Here is a 24521-nt window from a genome sequence, read left to right on the forward strand (position 1 = left end):
CTGAGTCACCGCCACTGCTCCTCCGAATCTCATCCTCCTTCTGGACTTGTCTTAGCCAGGGTTACTATTGCTGCAATTAAATACCCATGACCAAAGTAGCTTGAGGGAGAAAGGATTGATTTGGCTTACATTTCCATATCACTGTTCATCATTGGAGTAAGTCAGGACAGGAACTCAAACAGGGAAGGGGCCTGGAGGCAGGAGCTGATGCAGAGGCCATGGAGGAGGGCTGCTTACCGGCTTGCTTCCCCCATGGCTTGCTCAGCCTGCTTTCTTATAGAACTCAGAACGACCAGCCCAGGGATGGAACCATTCACAGTGGTCTGGGCCCTCTTCATCAATCACTAATTATGAAGATGCCCTACAGGTTTGCCCACAAAACCAATCTTAAGAAGGCATTTTTTTTCCATTGAGACTCCCTCCTTTCAGATGACTCAAGCTTGTGTCAAGTTGACATGAAACTATCCAGCACAGTTAGGGGAAAGGACTCCAATGGCAGGCAACAGAGTCACAGACAGTCTCTACTCCAACTGTTATGGAACCCACATGAAGACCAGGGCCTCAGTGGGAGAAGGCCAACTGTGACTGGATGTTCCGATGTGGAGTGGTACCCAAGGGGAGTTTTCCCCTCTCCTTGGAGAAGAGGAGGGGGATTTGTAAGGCTGGGACTAGAGGAGAGGAGTGACGGGGGGCTGTAATTGGGATGTAAAGTGAATAAATAAATTAATTTTATTCAGCACACAGTAGGGCTACTTAGCATCCCCTCCAGCCTGTGGATGGCCTCTTTACCCATGAGACACCATCACCCAGCAAACATGAGTCTGGAGACAACTACTACATCTGTGCATTCTTAGCCAGTACCATTCTCTCAGGCTGGGTTGGGGGGCGGGGGGGGGGGACCAATCAGACTGGTCGTCTCAGGTCAACCCATGTCTCCAGGTGAAGAACAGTGAGACCTGGGTGATTTCTTTCTAAAGCCCTTGATGGCCAGCCATGTAGAAATGATGTCCTTCAAGAGGACAGAAGTTTGCCTTTTTTTTTCTTTTCCTACTTGGAGGGGTGGCTGCTGGACAAAGAGAGAGAATTCCCTGGGATGGTGAATGGGAGGTGAGATTCTCTTCAAGACAGGCTGGGAAGAGCTTGTCCTTTCTTAGGTCTTAGGTCTTAGGTCTTTCTTAGGTCGTGGCTATGAGGCACCTCAAATTTTTAAATAATGATAACAAGAGTTGTAAGGACCAGGCATTATCTGTCAGGAAATTGTCAAGGTTCCCCTCCGGGCTATACATACATACATACATACATACATACATACATACATGCATACATGCATAGCCCACATTCAAAGAACAGAGAAAATGGAAGGGTATAGGGCCAGCAATGTGGAAGTAACTGGAAAAGGAAGATCAGAAACATCACAAAGTATCACAGGCATGTGGCCTGGGCCGCCCTCTGTGACACTAGTGTTTTGTGTCTTCTAGCCTCCGACCCAGTGTCAATCAAGGCCTTGTACATGCTAGGTAAGAGCTTTGCTGTGGCGCGTTAGCCCCGCCTGCAGGGCCTCCCACACGCCAGGCAAGCGCTGACCACTGAGCTCTACTCCAATCATCTTTTCTCTTGTTTGGCTTTTCTTAAAGAAAAAAAATTAATGTAGGTGTGTGTGTGTGTGTGTGTGTGTGTGTGTGTGTGTGTTTGCACGTGCGCCTCAGCCTGTGTGTAGGTCAGAGGATAACTTTTGAGAGCTGTTTCTCTCCCTCCAGCATGGATTCCATGTATTGAATTGATACTGCCAGGTCTGCATGCAAGTCCTTTCGTCCACTAAACAGTCTCACCAGCTTCTGGGATATTTTTTAGTTTTGCTTTTTATGTCGATGTAATGTTTGCACTTCTTATTTGACAGTTTTTAACATGCATACAATGCATCCTTGTTTGGCCTTTGGAAACAAAGGTCTTTGTCTGCAATCCCGGGATAACCTGGAACTCACTGTGTCATCCAGGCTGGCCTTGGGCTCCTGCCTCTGCCTCCAAAGTACTGAGGTTACGGGCATGTGCCACCATGCCTGGTCTGATTAACTTTAACGAGAAAGAAATAGCGCCTCTAACATAGACCTACATACCTTCACGTTTTCAGAAGGGGAAAAAAATAATTATCAAGTGAAGATTGAAACTGGGCTTACAACAAAGAAGTGAATGCTTGACGTAAATAAATCTGCTTTGTTTATAAAGTATAATTGCAGCTAAGGTTGTGAGATCTGAGGTAGATCCCAAGGTGTAGGTTCATTCTTAAAACCGAATTGACTTTCTCTTGGTTTCTGCACCACCATATCAGTATTAAGGGGCACATAGCCATTCTCAGCTGTACCTCCAGTGACCTCAGGGTTCAGAAGGCAGCCTAAGAAAAGGCACCCTGGGAGGGACCAAAACTGGACATAATGCTGTGAGTGTAAGAAACTTCCTCATACCCAAGCCTAGAGGACACTTCTTCCTGCCCCTGCCCCTGCCCCTGCCCCTGCCCCTGCCCCTGCCCCTGCCCCTGCCCCTGCCCCTGCCCCTGCCCCTGCCCCTGCCCCTGCCCCTGCCCCTGCCCCTGCCCCTGCCCCTGCCCCTGCCCCTGCCCCTGCCCCTGCCCCTGCCCCTGCCCCTGCCCCTGCCCCTGCCCCTGCCCCTGCCCCTGCCCCTGCCCCTGCCCCTGCCCCTGCCCCTGCCCCTGCCCTCCAACCATACAGCAAAACCTTCCCATCATGCTTCTTGGCACAGAGCTCACTCTACCACTGGCTTGTCTCTGCTCACAAAGCATTGTCATGTAGTTAAGGAGCAACACTCAGTCTAAAGCTGTGTGTTAAATATCCATCCACATTCTTATTCCAGAGCTGCTGAAACAGAGTCGCAACTGGCGGGTCAAAAGCATGGGTCTTTTCCCTCACTGTGCAGAGGTGTCAGCACAGTGGGGATCTCCTGAGACCTCACTTCTCGGTTTGAGATGACAGTGGATGCTTCTGTGCGTTGTGTGTGTACAGACTGCTTCTTGTAATATGGACCCAAGTTGGCTTGGATTCATTAAGGGGTGCACCTTGGCAACCTCATATCTTTACAATCCCAACTGGCTCTAGAGAGACACAATCTGAAGAATGGAGTGAGGGCTTCAACACATGAATATTATCAGATAATGATGCTTTCAGAGGACATAGCTGGAGGCTGGAGGGCTCACCACATCTTCTGTTGGTCCTTTTAGATGTTTGTTTTGTATTACATACACGGGCACACCGTGTGACACAGATGAAACACTGCTTCTGTTCTCTCTGATGGCTCATGGGAGGGTCGGGATAACTATTGAAATGACTAACGAGCCAGGCTGTGATCTCCTGCTCTATTGTTTGGATGAAGGGGCCCTATCAGTTCACTTTGTAACCCCTCTTGTCTACCTCTCCACTCTTCTTTATAGACGGCAGCAAAGACCTCCAGGAGGGAACAAGCCCCAACAACATGGTGACCATCAGCCAGGCAGTGCCAAACACAACAGGGACCACCAGAAATCTTACCAGGGGGGCTCAGGGCCCCACCCCTCAGGGAGGTCCACACACCATGGCTACAGCCAGAACCGACGCTGGCATCATGGCAACATGAAGCATCCACCAGGAGACAAGGGAGAAGCGGGCAGCCACCGCAACGCCAAAGAGACCGTGACCGTTGAGAACCCCAAACTTGAAGACGGCCCGGGGGACACCGGACACAGTGGCCTTGAGCCCCCCTGCAGCCCTGACACTCTGACCCCAACAGCTTCCGAGAGGCCAACCCCTCAGCCGCCAGGGGGGCCTGAGACTGAGACAAAGCATAAAGACACTGTTCTTCCCGAGCGTCTCGGGGAGCGTCCCAAAATCACCCTGCTCCAGTCTTCCAAAGACAGGCTGAGACGAAGGCTGAAAGAAAAGGTACCGGTAATTGAATTTTCCTTGTTCTCTTGCTGAGGACAGCTGAGAGGTAGGCACTTGGGTGGGTGGGCTTCAGGTGGAGCCTCGTGGTCGGGACAGGGGCTCCTCTCTAAAGGGAAGAAAGGCTTCCGTGGCTGGGTGGTCACACCATGCCAGGTTGTCATTGCCATGGGGAGCACCCCACAGTAGTTGTACTTGAACCCTTCCAACAAATACTCTTCCTCATTTTGTGCCCCACAAGAGGCGGAGACACAGGGAAATCTCTAGATGCTGTGAGGCAAGGAGCCAGGTCCTATTGGCCCTGCTCAGGGAATCTAACTTCCCCTGAAGAGGTGGTCTAGAGGGGACTAGAAAAGAAAAAAGCGGTCACTTCTGACCCCACCCTCACGGGCCACTCAGTTCTCGAGTGGAAGAGCAGTTGTTTATGCTTGACCTTACATGGTGAGAAGAGGCTCCAGTGTTCTTGTAGTGTCCCCGTGTCACCCCAAGGAAAAGATAGCTCAGAGAAGGCTCCATCTCCTCAGTGTGCACAGCCACAAAGCTGGAGCTGGAACCTTAGCTCCATACAGAGCTCCCAAGGAGGGAGAACTGAGGGCCAGCAACGTTGGGCCACGGGTCTGTTCTGTCATACAGTTTGAGGTAACCTCAAGCCATTTTCTGCCTTTCCATTCTGTGGTCTTACCCCAGTTACTGGCCATTCTCCTAAGGTCATAAACAGGTTGAGCGGTTTTTTTTGGGGTTATGGGTTGTCTGTTAATTTTCCTCAAGAAGCACCAGCCATGTGGATAGCACATTGAAAGATCTTAATGTACAGTATCTGTGTACATAGGGACGGCCAGCACTGGCAGCACGGGATGCTAAGCCAGGGCCAAGTCTACCTGGAGCCGCTCACCTAAGAACATGGTGGTTCATGCATTTAGAGCAGATGCCTGGCAGCTGCACCCAGGCCACGCCCAGCACCACTACAGGTGTTCTGGAGTTGACTCTACCCCAGCTTGGTCTCTTTGACCCAGTTTTCTCTTTATCATCTTCATCTTTGATAATTCCCACTAAATCATTTCTAGATTAAGGGATCTGGTAGCTAAATGGGGGGAAATGTGTATCTGAGAATCCTGGGTAGGGGATGGAACTCACGATGTCAACCCTGGGCATCAGAGAGCTAAGGAAAAAGGTCTGCAACGTGCAGTGCGGTGTGAGGGTCTCTGGCGGAGTTGCACTTCCTCACACCCTTCTTTCTGGATTTCCCTTCTTCCTTCAGGACATCCCGAATCCCACTGAGACTTCAGCTCCACTGAGGTGTGTTTTATGTGTCCCCCATGCCCCCCAGGACGAAGTCGCAGTAGAGACAGTCAGCCCTCAGCCAAACAAGATGGACAGGCTGACGGAGATCCTGAACAGCATGAGGAATAACAGCAGCGACGTGGACACCAAGCTCACCTCCTTCATGGAGGAGGCGCAGAACTCCACCAACTCTGAGGAGATGCTGGGAGAGATCGTCAGGACCATCTACCAGAAGGCGGTGTCAGACCGCAGCTTCGCCTTCACGGCGGCCAAGCTCTGCGACAAGATGGCTCTCTTCATGGTCGAGGGGACCAAGTTCCGGAGCCTGCTCCTCAACACGCTCCAGGTAACCAGACACCGACAGCTGCTGCTCCACTCCCCTGCCCCTCCGATTGTTGGGTGATTGCTAGAGAGAGGGCTGCAAGTTCTGATGGCAGTTGAACTTGTCCCAAGTCACTTCCTCCCTTGCCTGATTAATTATAGAAAATAGGCAGGCATTGAGGGGTGAGAGATGAGCGGCTGGATTTGGGTGTGTTTGTGTGAGCGCTCCATGGTTACAGAGGACCAATATAATTTTATAGGTGCTTTTTGTTCGACCGCTCTCTCTCTCTCTATTTTCACGATAAGAGGCTGGCTATTGGCCCTATGCTTTGACCTCTACGCGTCTGAGCGGTCATGAACTTGCTGTGGACCTGGCTCTTCCCCCTCCTTCTCCCTGGCCTCCCAACTTCCCCCTTCTCCATTTTCTTCTCCTCCTCCCTAAGGACAGCCCTCAAAAGCTTGATGGCTATACCCTTGGTAGAGCAGGGATGGCAAAGCCTTGTGGGACAGGATGAGGACAGCCTGTCTGTTGAGGCACTGAAGCCCAAAGTAGAAAGAAAGTGTGGCAATCCAAGATTTTCTTGCTACCTGGTACCTTCCCACCCAATCTCCCTTTCCTTCCAGAGAGCTCCTCCTCATCCTCTTATTGCCAGAGACCAGTGTCTAACCACAGCCCCATAGGCGAGTGTATGATGAGTGTGGACCAGTGTCTAACCACAGTCCCATAGGCGAGTGTGTAATAAGTGTGGGCACCTGCACCCACACTGAGCCCGTTATATAAGTACCTGCTGTGTATGGTAACAGTTGACTGGTGACCCCAGATCTGGCAACATCAGGAAAAAAAATGACAGTGGAGCATGACATGGTGACCCTATCAGGCCAGAAGGCCATCTTTGGAGACTCTGGATGGGAAAAAAAAAATGTCTTTCCTGTTCTTTTACACAACAGAGCCCAGTTTACATACAAGTTGTGTCATCAGGCCTACCTGGTAACGCAATTCCTTGGAAGTGAGGGAAGAGGGAAGCAGGGGACAGAGCTAAAGGGACCACCAGCAGTCATGGTGAACAGGGTGATCATATACCAGATTGTCCTACCAGCGCAGCTTCAGAGAGCCCCCTCATAATTATATGTGGATGACAGATGTATTCAGGGCACCTGGCCACCTGGTTCATGGTTTGCAGTGTCGTCCCTAAAAGCAGAGGGGAGATCCCTGCTGGCCCACCTTCCTGTGGTACGCTGGGCCTCATGCCTGTCTGTCCTCTTCTGTGTGCGTCTTGCTGTCTGCAACCTGAGCCTCCCTGGCCAGCCTCGAGCTTCTCACCAGCTCCAGGCTCTGATCAGGTTGCCGTTCCTGGATCACCCTTGCTCTCCTGGTGATGAATTCCCGCATTACCTGAGGGATTTGCACATCGGCATGTTCCTCGCGGGCCGGAATGTCCTGGGAGAGTGGAGAGGGTGACAAACAGGCAGGAGAGGCCTGTCTGCCGTGCATCACTAGGCACAGGGAAGTCAAGGGCAGGACTGGCCTCCGACTTGGTTTGGGGATTTTTTTTTTTTTCAGAGGAGGGTCAGAAATGGAGGACAAGCTCTAGGTCATGGCTGCCAGCTGCCAGCAATCCATTCAACCCCACAGCAGACAGGCACACAGGCCTGTGGCACCCGGGGAAATAAGAATTATCTGCAGAGACTACACCAAGATGGATTATTTCTTCAAGAACCTATGGCAAGAACCCAGTGGCAGCTTAAGTTAGTGAAGTCCTACTGCATGCCCTAGAGTTAACATGCCCGTGTGAAGTGAGCATGCTGGGACACACACAGTTGGGTGGGCACTGGGGTGAGCAAACACTGAACTGAATGCTGGAGAAGCAGAGGCTAGGCCTGGTTCAGGTATCAGCAGTCAGAGCCTTGAGAGTGAACTCTAGTGACCCCCATGAGATGCTCCTTCTCTGACTGCTCCAAGGCCTGTCCCTGAATGAAGCCATCTTAGGTTTTCCTGTCCTCACAAACCGCCTTCCCTCATGTTGTCACTCAAGGATGAGAGTGACCTTATGACCAGCTCCAGAGGCCAGCTTGTCCCAGGAATACTCACATCCTGCCCCCTGCTCCCCTCCGCCACCCTCCAGCCAAGCTGAGCCTCCAGCTGTACTCTAGTGGAAAAACCTCTACATCTTGTTTAGAAGTCACTTCTACCCAACACTCAGCCCATTGCCAGGGCCACTCAGACTCAGATACCACCTCCCCCCCCCCCCCCCGGGAGATTTGCCAGAGTCTCTCACTCTCTGTTTCTGCAGCATTCTGTCCTTCTCTGCCCTGTACCTGTCTCCCTGTTCTGTCACATAATTAGCGCTGACTGAGTGTCCAAGGACACCAATCAGTAACTTTGGAGCCAAGGGTTTAAACGTATACAACAAAGACAGGAACCTCATCTGGTAACCTCAGGAACCCACAGGGACAAAGGAGTACATGTTACCATTGTCCCACTTCCCTGGACTCTGACAGGCAGGTACTACCTCTGCTGTGCAACTCTGCTGTGCAACTCTGTGTCTAGCTGTCTGCTCAGTGACAGTGCTGATCAGTCACAGTGATGGAGCAATGGCTAATGCAAGAAGAAGGCCCTAGAAACTTCCCTCTCTCTTCTCCCAGTCAAGAATGGAGGCCCAGGTGGCAAACAAGACTCAGGTTGTAAGCTCCAAAGGTGCACCCTCCTGGTGACCCATACTAGCAGGAAAAGTCCCATGCCTACCTGGAGGATGTGTGTGGTTCCCCTGTAAGCCGTCCCCATCACCCGCTTCCTTTGAGCCGGTGTGGGAACCCTCTGAAGGGTAGAACCAGAGGCTTTGGTCTTGACACTTGAGCCTCTGGTAAGATCGTCTAAAGCCCTTTGGGCTCATAGAGGAGTATCTCAGCTGTGCTGGGTGAGGTGCCTGAGTACCCATGGATCTCTGATTATGTGACTGAGAGGAAGCATGCTTATCTGCTTGAGCCTCCCCAGGCCCTGCCATTTCTCCCTGCAACCAAGGAGAGGCCTTTCTGAGAAAGTGGCCTTTCATGGCCGCTTGCCCACCCAAACAGGGAAGTCTAAATAGAGGAGCAACAGACCTGGGGACCCACGTTCCCTCTTCATGCCTCTAAGGAAGTCTGTCTTCACCACCCCCAGAGCCCCTCCCTCCTTTCACCCTGAAGTTCCTGATGTCTGCCAGCTCCATCCCACTTGACTTTGGATCCGCAGCCAGCCCCACGTTCAAACTGGCAGGCTCTGAGCAAGTCGCCCTAGCGTCTGACGTGGCTGCCATACAGGCTCTGAGGCCCAGCTTAGTGACATGGGCTGCAGAGGGACCAGGTGTGAAGTGCCCTGTGCACACCCCTCCCAGCAGCTGTCTCTGGATGTGTGTGTGGTCCTCCCTGGCTCAGTGTTCTTGCAACATGGGCTTTGGCGTCAAGAGTCGGCAACATGGCAGAGAGAGGGGCAACCGTTAATGTGGTGCCTACTCTGCAGCAGAAGTCCAGGACTTCTGCCAGGTTGGGCTTCAGCACCCACATAGTAGAAAGTGGGGTGTGGAAGATAGTCGTAGATCCCCCATATAGACTCTCTCCATCACCATGTCAAGAAACCTAGAAACCCCAATTTCCCTCGTGAGTCCCATAGGCCTCAGGGAGCCCCATTACCAATGCCACCGTACACAGTCAGTTTTCACATGACTCCAGTCTTTACCTTAGATATGGGTCCCTTCTTAGTAGTATGCTCATAAGTGTTCAAAATTCTATTTAAGTGACTCTTTCTTAAATGTCTATTATATACCTATAGTCTTCACTATTACTCTGTATTCCTGCCAAACTTAGAGTGATACTACCAGGCTGGTCTGAGCCACACTTTTCAGAAGCATTGGATAGTTTATAAGGGAAGGGTCACTTTAATGTCTGGGCAAGCAAGGTAACAGACTCTTAGCAATATGGCTCTCCAGCCTGAGAATGCTACACTTCGGACCTCTGTTCTGTAGAACAGAGACCATCAGTCATTGTCTTTTGGGATCACATGGAGAGCTATGGCTTTGCCCTGGGGTTCTCCTCAGGTCCAGGTGTAGATCTTGACATCGTGTCATAAAGAACTCATTTGAGCCATGTGAAGTGAACATCTGCCAGGAAGAAGGCCCAGAGACAGCAGGAGCATCTCGCCCTTGTCTCTCACCAACTGGCCCCTCATACAAGGAACCAGCTCAAACTCATTTCTCAGGTGCTAGGCTCTTTGCTAAGCGATGTGGCGGGGAAACAGGAGAGGGGAACCTTAGTTGTTGGTACAATGCCTTCACCTCCAAACTCATTTTCCCTTCTGTGAGGAGCTGGGCTCAGCCATGTTCCTCGCCATCCTGAGACTCCCCCACCCTGGAAAGAGAAGAGACCCTCTTCTCCTCTGCCCCTGCTTGCACCTTCCTGTTTCCTTCTTCTTGGCCTCTGCCATTTGTTGGCATGGCCACTATGTGTTTTAGAAGGGCCTTGCTTTCATCCCCAGTGCTGACTAGACCACCCAGTAGAGCTGGCGGCAACCACCTCTATGGCTCTGCCCTGCCCGTGAGGCTCCCAGATCCTTCATGGGCCAGCTAGCCAGCTTCTGCACATTGACTGTTAACTCTTATTGGAGACTGCAGGCTACCCCAGACCCAAGCAACCAGAAAAGCTCCCTGGTGCTTGTCAGGGGATTGCGGTACAATCCTGGGGAGAATAAGGGCTCCTGTTTCATGGGGAAGGAAGAATGAGTGAGCCTCTTTTTATGGGACCTTAGGAATGACAGGAATCAAAGGCTTGAGCCCCCTCCACCCAGAACTGCCTGGTCACCGCCCTCTGCCTTACCCTTGAGCTTAGAGAGGGCTCTTTTGCCCAGATCTGCTTGGGTAGTACAAGTTCAAGCCCTCGTCTGTTGAAATGTGTGTGCCCTGTTTAGCCAAGAGGTGTCTGCATCTGAGCTATGCAGAGAGAAGTATTATTAGAGCAGGCATCAGTGTGCCTGTAACTGAACCCAGCTCTCCCTAACAACTGTTGCTAACAACACATCTAACAGAAGGATGTGATACCTTTTTTTTTTTTTTTTAAAGAGGGAGGGGTGAATCTCTTCATCTAGACCAAGTCATAAACACAACAGAGTTGTTGTGTAAAGGCAACTGGAAATCAAAGTTTGGCACTTGGCCAGATTTCAAAATAAATTGCTGTCTACTGGTACCTTCTAGAATATGGCCTCTCAAAAAGCTGGTCTCACCCTAGAGAATAGGCACTCAGAGTTTCTGGCCAGATCACTGTTCAGCATTGCGTTTGGGTCTTTGATACAGAGAGACTCAGTTGGATGGTAATTCTATGGGGTCTCTGGGAATGCCTTTAGCTCTATAAGGATTGGTCAGGTCCTCTGATCTGGCTGCCCTTATCAGGAAATCAGGATCTTGCCTTAATCCCCAAAGATTATGTATTCCCTATCATATCCCTTAGAAGTACATGTGGACCCTACCCCTAGGCTGCTTTCTGTCAGTCCACACCTCTGTCCTCAGCCCAAGTCACAGGCTTAGGTGAAAGAACCAGGCTGTTCCTTTAACTGGTTGTAAGAGAAAGCTCTCCTGCCCTCCGGCTCTAAGGCTCATATTCTCCAGAAAAAGAAAGGGCAGGGCTGGTCAGGGCTCTGGAGTGGAGCTGTTCTGATCTGCAGACTTCTCAAGGGCAAGAACGCTGGCCGTTATCCCTCTCAGGCTCCTGGCATCATGACTGGTACACAGCAGATGCTCAGTAAATGCCTCACTGCCCTAGAAAGTGGTAGGACATTGAGTTTGGAGCCCCAGTGCTTTGGGGAACAAAAGCCCATTTCTATGTGTGATTCTTAAATGAGTTCCCCCTACACACACACATATCACACACACACAAACATACACACATATACACACATACACATATACACACATACACACACATACATACACACACACATACACACAAACACATACATACACACACACCACACCAGAGAGAGAGGGAGAGAGAGAGAGAGAGAGAGAGAGAGAGAGAGAGAGAGAGAGAGAGAGAGAGAAGTTTAGCAAAGCCACCGCTATCTGGCTAGCTCCCATCCCCATTACCCAAGTAGGACAAGGATTGGGGGTTGGAAATGTCCATTCCATGAAGCCATCTATGGGGACTATGAAGAACATCCTAGGGAAGGGAATGATTGACTCTGCCCCTCAGACTTTGGTAGGGCAAGGCTGCCCAGGAGAAGACTCCTTTGCACCCCAGTCCATGTCACCTCCTTATACTCTGTCCCTCCGCCTCCCTCCCTGCCTGCTGCCACACCTGCAACCATATTAATGCTGACTTGGCTGGGCATGCCCAGGAGAGACATGCATTGTTCTGCATACTCGAGAGCTGGAGCAGGAGCCTTGAACCACCACCACATACACACATTCGCCTCCAAGACTGCTGGAGCCAGCAGGGACAGAACACAGGGCTAGCAGGCAGTGCCAGCCCTTCCCCACAGGAAGGCCACAGAGGGTGATTCCCCAGGCCCACAGAGGTTCTCATTTTCTCAAAAGTCTGGCCTCTGAGAACCCTCAGGAGTAGTCTGTATTCCTGCTGAAAGCCAAGTGTAGGGAAGGGTATGCGAAGCTGGTACCCTCCTTGATAGCCCGAAGCAAGCTTGCCTCATGTATCCCAAGAGACCAGTGGTCACAGGAGCTTGGACCTCTGCAGAGTCTGTAGCAGGCTGGGTCCCTACCTGGGAGAGCTGATGCCTGTCTCCATACCCAGCCCTTAGCCATGCTGGAGCCAGAGTACATCAGAATCTTGTACCTTGCTACAAGTGCCTTGTCTGTCCTTTCGAGGGAGTGAGTAGATTTTATTTGCTTTTTCCCAATGGTCTATGTCTCCTCCCAACCTTATTGAGCACCTGCTGTATACCACATCCTTTGGTAGGCCAGGTGTATGTGTTGTTGGTTCGCTACATACCCTTCAGTTTCCTTATCGCTGTTGAAACCAGACATAGGTCCCGGCCAGGTCTCAGGAACTCATTCAAAGAGAGAGAGGTCAGTATTTAAGCCAGATCTCTCTGGCTGTTCAGTTGTGGAGGTAGGATAAGGACAAGGTGACTTCCTGAAGCACTAAGTCTGAGGCTGCGGACCTCTGTGGTGCTCAGTGGGGCAGAGAGACTGATGAGCTGAGCGTTAAAACATGCTTTGGACACTCGGCTTGCTGACACATGCTTACAGTCCCCGCACTTGAGAAACGGGAAGGAGGACTGTGAGTCTGAGAACAGCCTGGGTTACATAATAAAGTCCAAGCCAGCCTGGACAACAGGGCAGCAGACTGTCTCAAACCAAACGAAACTGGGCCACCTGGAACAAATATCTACCCTTTGAATCCCAGGTCTCTAGGCAAGAGGACTTTTACTGCAGAGCCAGAGCTAAGACCCTGGGAGCTTAACATAGTGGTGGGGATTCCTGCTGCCTCCTTTGCTGAACCTAAGTGTTCAACTCCATCTTGGTACCTGGTTTCTGCCCTGGAAAAGCCCTCTGGGCTCTGGTAGACACTGAATGAGTGAATGTACCCACATCCCTCAGCTCAGATCTAGGTCCACAGCAGTGGCTGCCCCGTGGGTACACGTTGAGTGGGAGGCCTGACACTCTCTAAGCAAAGGCCACCAGGCTTATCTCTCACTTCCATGCAGATTCAGTATGGGTTAAGACAGGTGGTGGGCACTTAGAAAACATTGATTTTAGAAGAGGCCTGAGGGAGGATTTGATGGTTTTTCCTTTCCAGCCACCCCAGTCTCCAGATCAGAAACCCCTCCCACCCCTAAACATCACCTGGGTCAAACCCTTTCTGTTTTGTCTTCTTTGTGTTTGGGGGGAGGTTCACTGTGTGACCCCATCTGGCCTTGATCTCACAATCCCCCCTTCAATGATTAGATTGTTTAAGCTCTTCCTATCTGAGGTTTGTGTCTTTAGGACAAAGAGTTATGAATGTCCTGCCACCAATCAATGTGGTAGTTAGTCTGCCGTTACAGTAGGACAAAGCAGCCTTGGGTAGACAAAATAGATGGCGGTCAGGTGCCTGCCACTGAAGAGGAGCACATGGTGTTCTGTTTTTCGAGTCACTGGGCCCAGGGAGCTTTCCTCGGTCAGGCACTATTTCATCAATATCCATGTTCCTGGCCAGGCCATCTCTTCATTGCACACCCTCACCTCCAACCCCAGCTCTGTTTTCCCTGCTAAATCCCCTGAGAGAACTTGGCCAGAAGCATCCCTGTCTGAGGCTGCCAGGCAGGTTCCTCAGATAAGTGGGTTATCGGAGAAGGTGGCTCGGGTGTCCCAGGCCCCAGAGGGTCACCCCTGGCTGGCTGGCAGTTCACCCCCAGCACCTCCTCCCGCTGCCACTCCGTCACCCAGCCAGGCAGGCAGGAGACAGCAGATCCCTTCCCACCACCTGCCCCAGGCAGCTGCTGGGAATCTGAGCTATGCTAAGCAACTCCAGATCAGCGCATCTCAGCCCTGCCTGGGCACCACCGCCCCAGACAGGGCGCCTCTACCTGCTGTGCCACCACTGGAAAGCTGGCAGCGACTGCCCAGTGGAAAAAATCTTCCTCAGGTTATGTAACTGCTCCTCAGCCTGGCCCTGGCTACCCACCAAGGCTTCTGGCCACCCTTAACCAGCCTCCACAGAGGGGGAGCCATGCCCTGAAGGGAAGGGTCTCTTTTACAAAAAAAGGAGGAAGAGGAAGAGGAGGAAGAGGAGGAAGAGGAGGAGGAAGAGGAAGAAGGAGAAGGAAGAAGAAGAAGAAGAAGAAGAAGAAGAAGAAGAAGAAGAAGAAGAAGAAGAAGAAGAAGAAGAAGAAGAAGAAGAAAAGAAGCAGCAAATAGTTCTGTTATTGCAAGACCCTCCTCTGGGACCAAACCAGGTCCTTAGAGACTGAAAGAACTTGAAAAGTTAAGGGTACAGCTGAGCCCTAAGCAAGAACCAAGTCAGGGAACCAAGCAGACCAAAGTCAACAGGAGGAAATGGTTTTGAAGAAGAGAGAAAAAGAGACCCCCGTATTATTATTGTTTTTCAACGGTTTTGTAAAGTTATGGTCACAGACAACATCAACCACTTAAAAAACACCAGCTCAGCAGCATCGAGGACACCCACAATGCCCAGCAACCTCCCTGTCACCCCAAACCTAAGCACTGTTCTCATCAAACAGTGCGCCCCCATGCCCCTGGCCACCACCCAGTCCCTCCAAGGGTTCCCTACTCTGTTTCACAGGCACATGCGCTTGCATGCACACATGGAACCATACATACCATGTTTTCTCTACTTCACATAGCATGATGACTTTAAACGTCACTTGTGTGATAGCATGAATGTATCAGGTTTCCTCTGTATTAAGGCTGACTACTATGCTGTTGTGCGTACATACCATATTTTGTTCCTCCACCAGCAGGCACGTGGGGGTATTTCTACCTTTTGGCTTTTGTGATCAATATTGCCAGAGGCATGGATGTACGAGGACCAGAATTCCTGATTTGATTCTTACAGATATCTATCTAGAGGTAGAGCCGTTGGATCGTGTGGTAATTTTATGTTTAACTTCTTGAAGAACTGCCAAATGGTTTTGTGGGTTTTTTTTTTTGTTTTGTTTTGTTTTTGGACATTTTTAATGGAAGAAATGTAGTGAGTCGAGATACAACAAAATTGTGTGAGGGAGAAAGAGGGTACCACCTCACCTGGAATCAAGTTGAAGACTGAAAGGAATCTGTAAGATGATCCAATAGGGAATGGCGAAGCAACGGGGGTTTAACTTAGGACCTAGGAGATGATATGGGCTCTTGAGATGCAGAGTTTCAGAATTCATTTTAAAACCACCGACCAGTAGAGACCTGAAGGTTCTATATAGGCAACGGGTTCAACTCACTCATGGATATGAGAGACTAGCAGCCCAGGGAATTAATGGAGACGTTATTGTTAGGATATTAATACTTTCAGGCCACTTACATTAATAATCTCATTGTATTGTGTTTGTTTGATAAAATAACTTGTGTTATATTTAGAGAAAGTGTGTGTGTGTGTGTGTGTGTGTGTTGTATCTGTGCCTGCCATAGTATTGTTGTGAAGGTCGGAGAATAACTTTCAGTAGTTAGTTCTCTCCTTCTACTGAGTGGGTCCTGGGGATTGATCTCAAGTTATCAGGTTTGGCAGCAATCCCCTTTATCCACTGTGCCATCTTGCCAGCCCCAATCCAAGAATTGTGAGGGGCTGCAGAATTGACTGTGAAGGAAGCATGCAAAGATTGCCACTCACCCTGCCAAAATCTCAACTTCATGTAGACTTTACTCCCAAGCCCCTTGGGGGTACACTGTTTGACCCTGGCATGTAGTTTCATTCCCAGAAACTAGAAGCTGTGTAGACAGCTGGCCAGTGCAGGAAATATACATCAGTTCCCTGCCCCTCAGCAAGATCCTCAGTGGACCCTTTGAGCTTCTAAAAGGATCAACTAGTCATCTGAAAATCTAAGAAGCTTCATAGAAGCAGACTTCCCCAACTGAGAGCGTAAAACCTGTGTTCTGGAGTAGACTTCAAGTATACAGCCCTTGGGCCACCTGTGAGCGGTGACCAGGAAGAGACTCTGTACCTCCAGCTACAGCCCTTATCAGGAAGTGAGTGAACAAGGGTGGATGGAGAAGAGAGGGGAATCAGAAGGAGAGACAGACAGGATAGTTTTTTGCATAGCAGACAGGAATGCCACACAGGCGGGAATGTCACGTGGGTCTCCAGCTCAGTGCTACAAGAGGGGCAGGAAACTAATCGCATCACTCCTGGGGTGGCCACCCATGTCCCCCAAAAGGACCACACTCTTTACAGGGCCCTGCTGGGACCAGGCATATTTTAGAGGGTCTGTGCACATACCCAGACCTGTGACGAAGCGTCTGTAAGCCACTGCACCACAACACCACCCTTTCATCAGCTAAGCAAGGCTAGCACAGTAAGAACATGTAGCTTCGGTAGTATTTGGAGATGACTCTGCTCCAGAAGAAGTTCCCAGGCACTCATAGAGTATGTATATTGAATAATTTCAGGTTTGGTGGCACTGTGCATAAAGTATTCTTACCTACTGTGGGTTCTGCTAGACGTAAGTTACCATGTTACCCTAGGTATTCAAAAAACAATCTGGCCAGGTATGGTGGTGCATGTCCTCCCAGAATTTAAGAGGCTGAGACAGGGAGATTGATGGATTTAAGGCCAGCCTAGGCTACAGAGTGAGACCTCGCCTCAAATCAAAATCAGTCTGATTGGAATAATATCTCTAAAGTGGGCTTAGAAGCAGAGTCCTTTGAATTCACTTCCCTCCAGATGACCTACTTACAACCTGTAGAAATGGCCGGAGCAGCAAGGTGCCAGCCACCTTCCCCTGACCCAGTGTGACCGCATTAACATCTGCAGTCCCAGATCCACTTAACTCTTCAGTCAGCTGGAATCTTAATGCCTGGTCTCACAACCCGCTCCCTGTACCGACCACTGCAGGGAAAATCCACTCACCATCCTGTGGCTCTTGCTGTGTTCTCTGAACACTGACCCCTCCAGAAGAGATTTCTGGAAATTCCCTACATGTCTTCCTGCCTTCCTGGAGGAGAGACCCATCCTTTCAGAGCCCCGAATAAGGAAAACCTGCCATCCACACACAAGCTCAGGGCTGTATGCACACTGAGATTTGAGGTTGATGCAGCCATGAAGACAGCTCTTAGAAGGGCTGAGTGTAGAGGCTGGGCTGGGGTTCTGAGCTCCACTCTGTTAAACTGCATTGAGGGAAGGGAGGAGCTGACTGTTCTCTACCAGCTGGGCCAAGCACTCAGTGTAGCACTCAGTGTAGAAGCACCAGAGGAGAAACAGATCTATTGTGTGGGGGGTGGGGGGGCCGCGGTCTTCCTGAAGAAGGTGGCCCCAAATCGAGGTAGGAGACTAGGTTCAAAGCTAAGACTGGCATAAGGAGGAGTCTGTTGGGGATTGGGGAGGGCCAGTGGGGAGGTGTGTCTAGCCTGGGGGGGCGGGGGGGCACTGCCCAGCCAGGCCATGACCCTGCTGGCGCCAGCATCCCACGATTTCAGGCCAAGGCTGCATTTTAATCCAAAACTCAGACTTCTGCCTCAGGAGTTGTGAGCTTCCTGCCAGCCTCAAGCCTTAAGCAGTATCAGAGGGTAGGCAGGGCAGGCTGCTCCTCTAAAACCCAGGCCAGATTCAGGGGAGAGGTCCAAACCCCAGGGTTTCACCTAGCAGGTGGCATTCGGAGCCTGGCATCCTCCTAGGTCCACTAAGCTAAGCTAGCCTTGCCTTCTGTGGAGAAGCCCCTCCCCACCCCAGATTGTAGGTTCTGAGCGCCCTAGAGGTATCCTGAGGAGACTTGGAAGTCTGGAGCCAGCCCCTTGCCTAGCCACTAGGCAAGCCAGCCTGTGTACCTATGACAAAAATGAAAGCCTGGTGAGTTCTTTTCATGGGTATCCGGCCCTCGGATGACCACTCACCATCCCTTAGTGCCTAGAACTTTCAAAGGTCAATTGGAGGTCAGAGGTGGGGATAGCCTCAGACACACTCGCGATGGGAGGTAAGATGAACTTCCTTGGGGTGCACTTTGACAGACTACCAGGAGCAGGGTTTAGGGGTCAGCACTCTAGGAAGCACCCTGAGCTGCAGAAGGTGAGGTTCTGAGCAAGGCTCACCTTGCTGAAGTAGAATAGTCTCAGCTAGTCTTTGTACCCTTCCAGGGGCTTCTTCACCCCTATAAAATAAGGAGGTTAGAGATGGTTTCAAAAGTCCCTTCAAGCTTATTCCAAAGCCTTTTTACTACTGGGCCAGTGGAAACAAGACTCCATCCCTAATGTCCCCGGCTGGACAGGTCTGCAGCCCTGGCTGGTGCTCTTACCATTCATTTTCCCCATACTCATCTTGTCTGACCTGTTTTGGCCACACTTCCTTTGGAAGCAGCCTGGGTGAACAGAACAGCCTTCAGGGGGCGCCAGCACATAAGGTGGGCCTCACCTGCCTACAGTCACTCCCCCACCCCCGGCACTTGGCACCCTGGGCTTGTCTCACATGAATTTAAACCATGTGAAGATGACTCTGGCACCCCAGGCTCCATCACAGAATTTTAGACCAGGGGTGGGAGGGTGGGTGGATCAGATCCTCCATCGAGGGCCATGGGGGAACTCCAGGCAAAGCTGACATCTCATTTATTTGTAGGGTTCCCAGAAGCCACAGGCAGGTCACAGAGGTCCCAGGCAGCCTAGGCAGAGGGTGAGATGAGGGTCTGGTTCCCCAGGAGCAGAGTTTGTCCAGAGTTATCACTGTACCTAGGAAGCCCAGTTGCCCTCGGGGACCAGAGCACTAATGAGTTCAGTGCCTGGAGGCTGCATATTGCTAGCTCAGTCAGGTCTGTCTGTCTAGCACTCCTTGTTCTTCTCAGACAGCGGGAGGAGGTGTGAGGACAGGCCTGGCTGTCAGCAGTCCTCCCACACAGTGACAGGAGTGGACAGGAATCTCAGAGATGAAGAACAGGCATGGAGCCTTGGGATAAGACAGACTGCAGCCCCCCAGGCCTCCCCACCATGAGAAGGGGCAGTTAAGTAAGAGGGTGTGGGAAGGCTTCTTCTACAGGAGGAGCTTCTTGCCCTAGGCTCCATTCCCTTCAGGCCCTGGGTAGCCCTAGCCAGCACTACCCTCCTGTACGTATTACAGAACTGCTGGGCCTTGTGTCCCCAGTGCTGGGAGACCCTTCATTTTAATGCCACCAGTTTATGCCAGGATCTGCTGTTTACAGGACCCATCAGCCTATCAGTGTAGGGCAGGGGCTCACACTGATAGATACTTCTTAGCTATGTGGCCCAGGGAAAACTGTTTTCTTTCTTCTCTGGGCCTCACTTGGGTAGAGGAGATTCAAACCATGGGTGTGTCAGCATGACAGCACAGACCCATGTCCTGAACGCCTGTATTACAGAGATAGAAAGGAAAACCCAGCAAGGCTGAGAAATAAGCAAGGCCATACGGCTAGTAGGAACTAGGGCCCACTCACATCCTGCCTTCTTGGAATGCACCATCAGCTGAGTACCCATGGCCAGAAGCACGTTTAGGGGTCAGTGAGATTCGGTGAGGTCTGGTGAGACCAGGTATGGTCAGAAGGCAGGTGGCCAAGAAAGGAGACAAGAGGCAGATACAAAGATGACAGAGTAGTTCAGAGCCCACAAACTAAACAGTGGCTGTGTGTTCTCCCTCTGTCATCCTGAGACCTAAGACTATGAGGACCACTCTTGACCAAAGCTCAGTGCAGAGTTGGGAGTCTGCGTCTTCGCTCCCAGTCTTCCTGGAAAGCAGGAAGGGTCCCTGTCTATCTCTGAATAGGCAGCAAGCTGACCTGGCTGGGCCTCACCTTTCCATGTGATTCATGAAGCAAGAAAAAGAAATGGTGGGTCTGTTTGGTCATTCCTCTCCTGACAAGAGGGATGGGCACAGGAGGGGGGCACTGGAGGCTGAAGCTCTGGAGGGCAGAGGGTCTGCAGGTAGCTGGGGTGCTCTTGTGTCTTTGAGCAGCCCACCTAGTCAGGGCACATCACGTCTGAAAAAGGCCTGGGGAAGCAGATAATTTCTCAGAAGACCTTGTTCCTTTGTTACCTGTCTGTATACACCTTTAACTACTCTCTTCCCAAGCCCCCAAGGCTAAGCCTATACTGTAAGAATAACTACAGACAGACAGACAGACAGACAGAACTGTGTACTCTTAATGATTGGGGGCCATGGGGTATTCACACAAGCAGCCTGAGTTGCCCAGACAAAGAGCTGCCTTGTCCGAAGCTTTCTCGGCCACTGTGGCCATGCCTTTTATTTTTAAACAACCCCCATTGCTATGTGATTTGTCATGACCTCGTACATCTAAGTGGCCGTGGCTGCATTTCAGAAGGAAGTTAAGTGGCTCAGGACTCAAAACTGGAAAGATCAGAAGGGGTTTCACTCAAGGGAGAAGAACGCTTAATACTACACACACACACACACACACACACACACACACACGCACGCACGCACACACACACACACCTCAGGAGCCTTCACTTGTTAATATATATCTTCTCTCTGCAAACTTGGCTGCCCACCACAGACACCTTGGCTCCTCTGCCTGATAAAGAGGAAGTTTTCGTGCCGGGCACTTGAGCATACACTGATATGGGGGTGCGGGGCTCGCTGCCGGCTCCCCATGCTTCCTCCTCCTGTCCAGACAGAAAGGGCAGTGGGAGCTAGTTGACAGGAAAGTCCCAGAGGGGCAAACTGGCCAGGGGCCAGTTCAGCTTAACAAGCATCTATTGAGCTCGCTCCCTGTGTATGGCTAGGGACAGAGTACTCGGGTAGGGCCCAAGGAAGGGGGTGGGGTGTTCGACAGTCCCTTCCATGGTCCGCTTCTCTCTGACATCCCACCCCTGCACTGTCTGGCACAGCTTTCTTCCACTTAGATCTCAGAAAACCAAGCAGCCAAAAAATGCTCCCTAGGAGAAGTCACTGAAGGCAAAGCCACCCTGTCAGTTACAAAGTTCCTCTTCTCTTCCTCACTGTCAGTCTCCCCGGTGACCCCAAAGGGCTCGCTTGCAAAAGTTTGTTCTCTGGACTTTGTGTTTTCCCCATCTGCTCTACCGTCCTAGCTCCTGCTGGCTCAGACCCCAGCGCCAGCCTCTGTCTGTCCCTGCAAACACAAATCAGCTGTGTGTGCAGACAAAGCTTGCAACTCCGCGGGGGCTGGGCCAGGCAGAAGGGACATTTCCAGGGAACTCTGGGGGCAATGGCTGGGAGGGCAGAGGCGACCATCTGATTAGCAGGGATTCGGCGTCACAGTCTAAGGCAGAGAGGGTGCGGGGGCCTTGGCTGGTCCCCAGGGGCCAGTGGCTGTGGGTGGTGACCAGGGGAGGCAGCCAGGCTGGAAGAAATCTGCTGTTTGAGAAGTGGAGGAAACCGGCTGGAGCAGAGAGATAACAGCGTGTTCTCTGTGTGTCTGTGTGCGTCTGCGTCTGCCGGCGAGGGCGACTGGAGCCAGGCGGTCTGAGGCCGTATCTAGTGAGATTTTTGTTCTGGGTTGTGAAAGTGACCCATGGAGCCAGCAGCAGGGTTCAGGGCCTGGGAGAGAGGACACGTGTCCCTGGCCTCCTCCCCATGTCTTATGCTGGTCTCCCCTCCCTCCCTTGGTAAAGAGTAGAAGGCGGGGGTGGGGATGGGGTGGGGGGCAGCATCCTTAATACGGAGGAAATAGCACAAAGGCCCAACTTTCAGCTTGATTGAGCCGCTCATTTGACAGAATGAACTTGAATACTTCCCCTAATATTTCTGGCTGTCTCCTTGACTATAAAATAAGGATCATTCTATCTTCCCTTGTGTAGCCCGCTGGGTGGTTGGATAGTTCTTATAAAATAAGGGTGTGAAAATAGTTTGTAAACTATAGAGTGCCACATGCAAAGACTCAAAATGATGGTCACAGCTATCTCCCCTGGTCTGCTTAGGGAAGACTTCTCAGAGCACCTTGCCATGGGAGGCAAAAGAGGGAGCACCAGATAAGGACCCTGGGGCTCCTGAGAAGGTGACTCCTTCGGTAACCAGGCAGGAAGAGATTTCTCCCTGGGTGGGAGGGTCATCCCTAGCTTGCTCTCTCAAGGAGCAGGTGGCCTGGGTCGGACATGGACTTCTCCAGGGAGATGAGAAAGCTGAATGAAGACCCTCACCCATGGTAATCAGGGGTCTGCCATTGCCTAAGAGATGAATTACAACTGCTCCGAAATGTAGGGAAGCACCTTGCTCTGCTCTTAAGCCTCAACTGCCAGGTCACCTTCTCGATCCCCCATATCCCCGACCTGGAAACCAGCCAGATGATCTGGGAACTCAGAAGGAGCTGGCAAGAGTGGCAAGACTGTGAGTCTGTGAGTCTGAGAGAAGCTGAGCTATTTAAAGCATGCAGTGTGGGGCGTGGGGGGAGGGGGCTGAATGCCACCTACCCCAGGGGGGCTTGCAATAGCTTGCCCTTCCTTGGCCCAGATCCTGTACCACAGGGCATCCACAGGACCATGGGTCAGATGTCCCGACTCTGAGAAGCTGCAGCTGACAGGGCATAAAAGGGCATCTCAGCCTGGCCTAGGGGCTTGGGTCCTTTCTTCTGATCCTCCAGGCTGAGCTGATCCAGCCACATAGGTGCCTCGGTCCCCTGTGTCTTATAAATAAGGCTGATGCTTATATTCCTGAAGAGGGCTATAAGCCTGTAGCCCCAGATGTAGAGGGTCAGTGGGGAGAAGAGGAACCAGAGCTTTGCCTGGTTGCTACTTCCTGTTTCTGGGTCTGACTTCTTAGCACACTCTAGGTTAATATAATATCATACACACACATCTATGTATGTATGTATGTATGTATGTATGTATGTATGTATGTATGTATGTGTGTGTGTGTGTATGTGTGTTTGGTGGTCAACACTACCTGTCTGGAATTCTAAGCCCTTAGTTTGTTTTTCTCTGCAAGTGGCCTTGTCAGATACAAAGTACCACTCAGGCCACACAAGCAGGACCAGCTGAGAGCATCTTAGCAGAGGACTTTCCACAAATCAGCTATGGACCAAAGCTGTTCACAGGAGAAGAAGTGTACAGAGGCTCACCCACCACTCTCTCTCTGGGAAAGGCTGACTCTTGCTCTGAGATTACAGGTCTCCTACTGTCTTGGCACTAAACTGCCTTTCTTCTGTGGAGTGATGGATGGACATTTTAAAAGACATTCTTAACAAAGTAGAGTGTTGGCAACTCTCAGTTTATCAGCCCAAGAAATCATGGGGCTTGGAATTCTGGTTCTCAGAACAGCAGTTTGCCAACGCTCGAACTATCCAGGGCAGGATGCAGCCAGGGATGCTAGTGTCTGAGTCCACAAACCCAAGGCTGTGTGCCCCAGCCCAGGGGTAATATCGGCTTCAGAGCTAGAATCTCCACCCATCCCCACCTCTTGTTCCCTCACCATGCTTGGAAATCAGCATAACTACATGCTGCATCCCTCATGCTGCCACCATGCATACAGTCCTGGGGGAGCAGTGGCACACTGACATGATGACCTCAGAGGTGACACTGCATCTCATTCACTCCCGTAACCTTCCATATCCATGTCCCTGTGTTCTGTTACCCACATGACCCAGCTGGCCCCACATAGACTCCTCCAGTCTCACCTTGACTGGCTAACATACCGATAGACAGCCTTACTCACACAGAATGTGCCCATTTATCAGGCTAGCATCATTGTGTGGCAGGTAGCATCCTAGGAACGAATGAAAAAATCCTCTTCCACCCCTGAGGCCTTATAATCTTACGGGGTGGGGATGCAGAAAGACAGAGCCACTGAGTAGTGTTACAGAGGCATGTGTGAACTACTCTGAGGATCTCATGGAAACAGAAAGTAGACTCATGTGAGGCAGGTTCTCGGAGAAAGGGTAGCTGGTAGTCTCGGCACCAATGGAGGGTGCAAAGAACCAATGTGCTGGCCCATCATCTGAGCACAGTACTCTTGGGCAGAGGTGGTCAGGCTGAGGGGCCAAGAGGACCACTCTTCCCTGGGCCACTGGCAAAGAGTTTATAAGGAGGAAGGTGGTGTTTCCTGATTGACATTGACGGGTATCCCTCTGCAGCAGGATGGAGGGCTGGATGAGGGCTGCTACCTCCGCTGCACATAAGATGTTACCCAGAGGGAACCTACAAGAACCAGGATAGGCATAAGTCACCTCCAACTGAACAGTGACAGTAGACCCAATGGCTCCATCACCATCTGAGAAAGCAGGTGAAGGACCAGGACACAGACCAGGTCACTAGGCCAAAGTCACCTAGTCAGGGATCCAAGGTCAGTGATCCACCCAGGAGTGGCAGACTCTGAGTAACTGGTTTTAGGTGAGAAGCCACAGGAGGGAGTTTGGAGGTTTCCAGCTCAGGTGTCTATGAGACCTTTTTCTTGAACGTG

General features: G+C 51.2%; 1 protein-coding gene across 8 annotated transcripts in view; it reads left to right on the forward strand.

Moving 5' to 3' along the window:
• Window positions 1-24521, forward strand: part of Ctif (cap binding complex dependent translation initiation factor) — a 266010-nt gene that overhangs the window by 176616 nt on the left and 64873 nt on the right. For 5 of the 8 annotated variants that reach the window (XM_034518416.2, XM_034518412.2, XM_034518413.2 and 2 more), the window contains 2 exons: window positions 3440-3932; window positions 5185-5553. In XM_034518416.2, the coding sequence (XP_034374307.1) occupies window positions 3440-3932; window positions 5185-5553 (862 nt within the window). The remainder of the gene's footprint in view (window positions 1-3439; window positions 3933-5184; window positions 5554-24521) is intronic. The other 3 variants (XM_034518414.2, XM_034518415.2, XM_034518417.2) reach the window with 3 other exon arrangements.

This window comes from Arvicanthis niloticus, chromosome 14 (assembly GCF_011762505.2).
Source record: "Arvicanthis niloticus isolate mArvNil1 chromosome 14, mArvNil1.pat.X, whole genome shotgun sequence".
NCBI classification, from domain to species: domain Eukaryota; kingdom Metazoa; phylum Chordata; class Mammalia; order Rodentia; family Muridae; genus Arvicanthis; species Arvicanthis niloticus.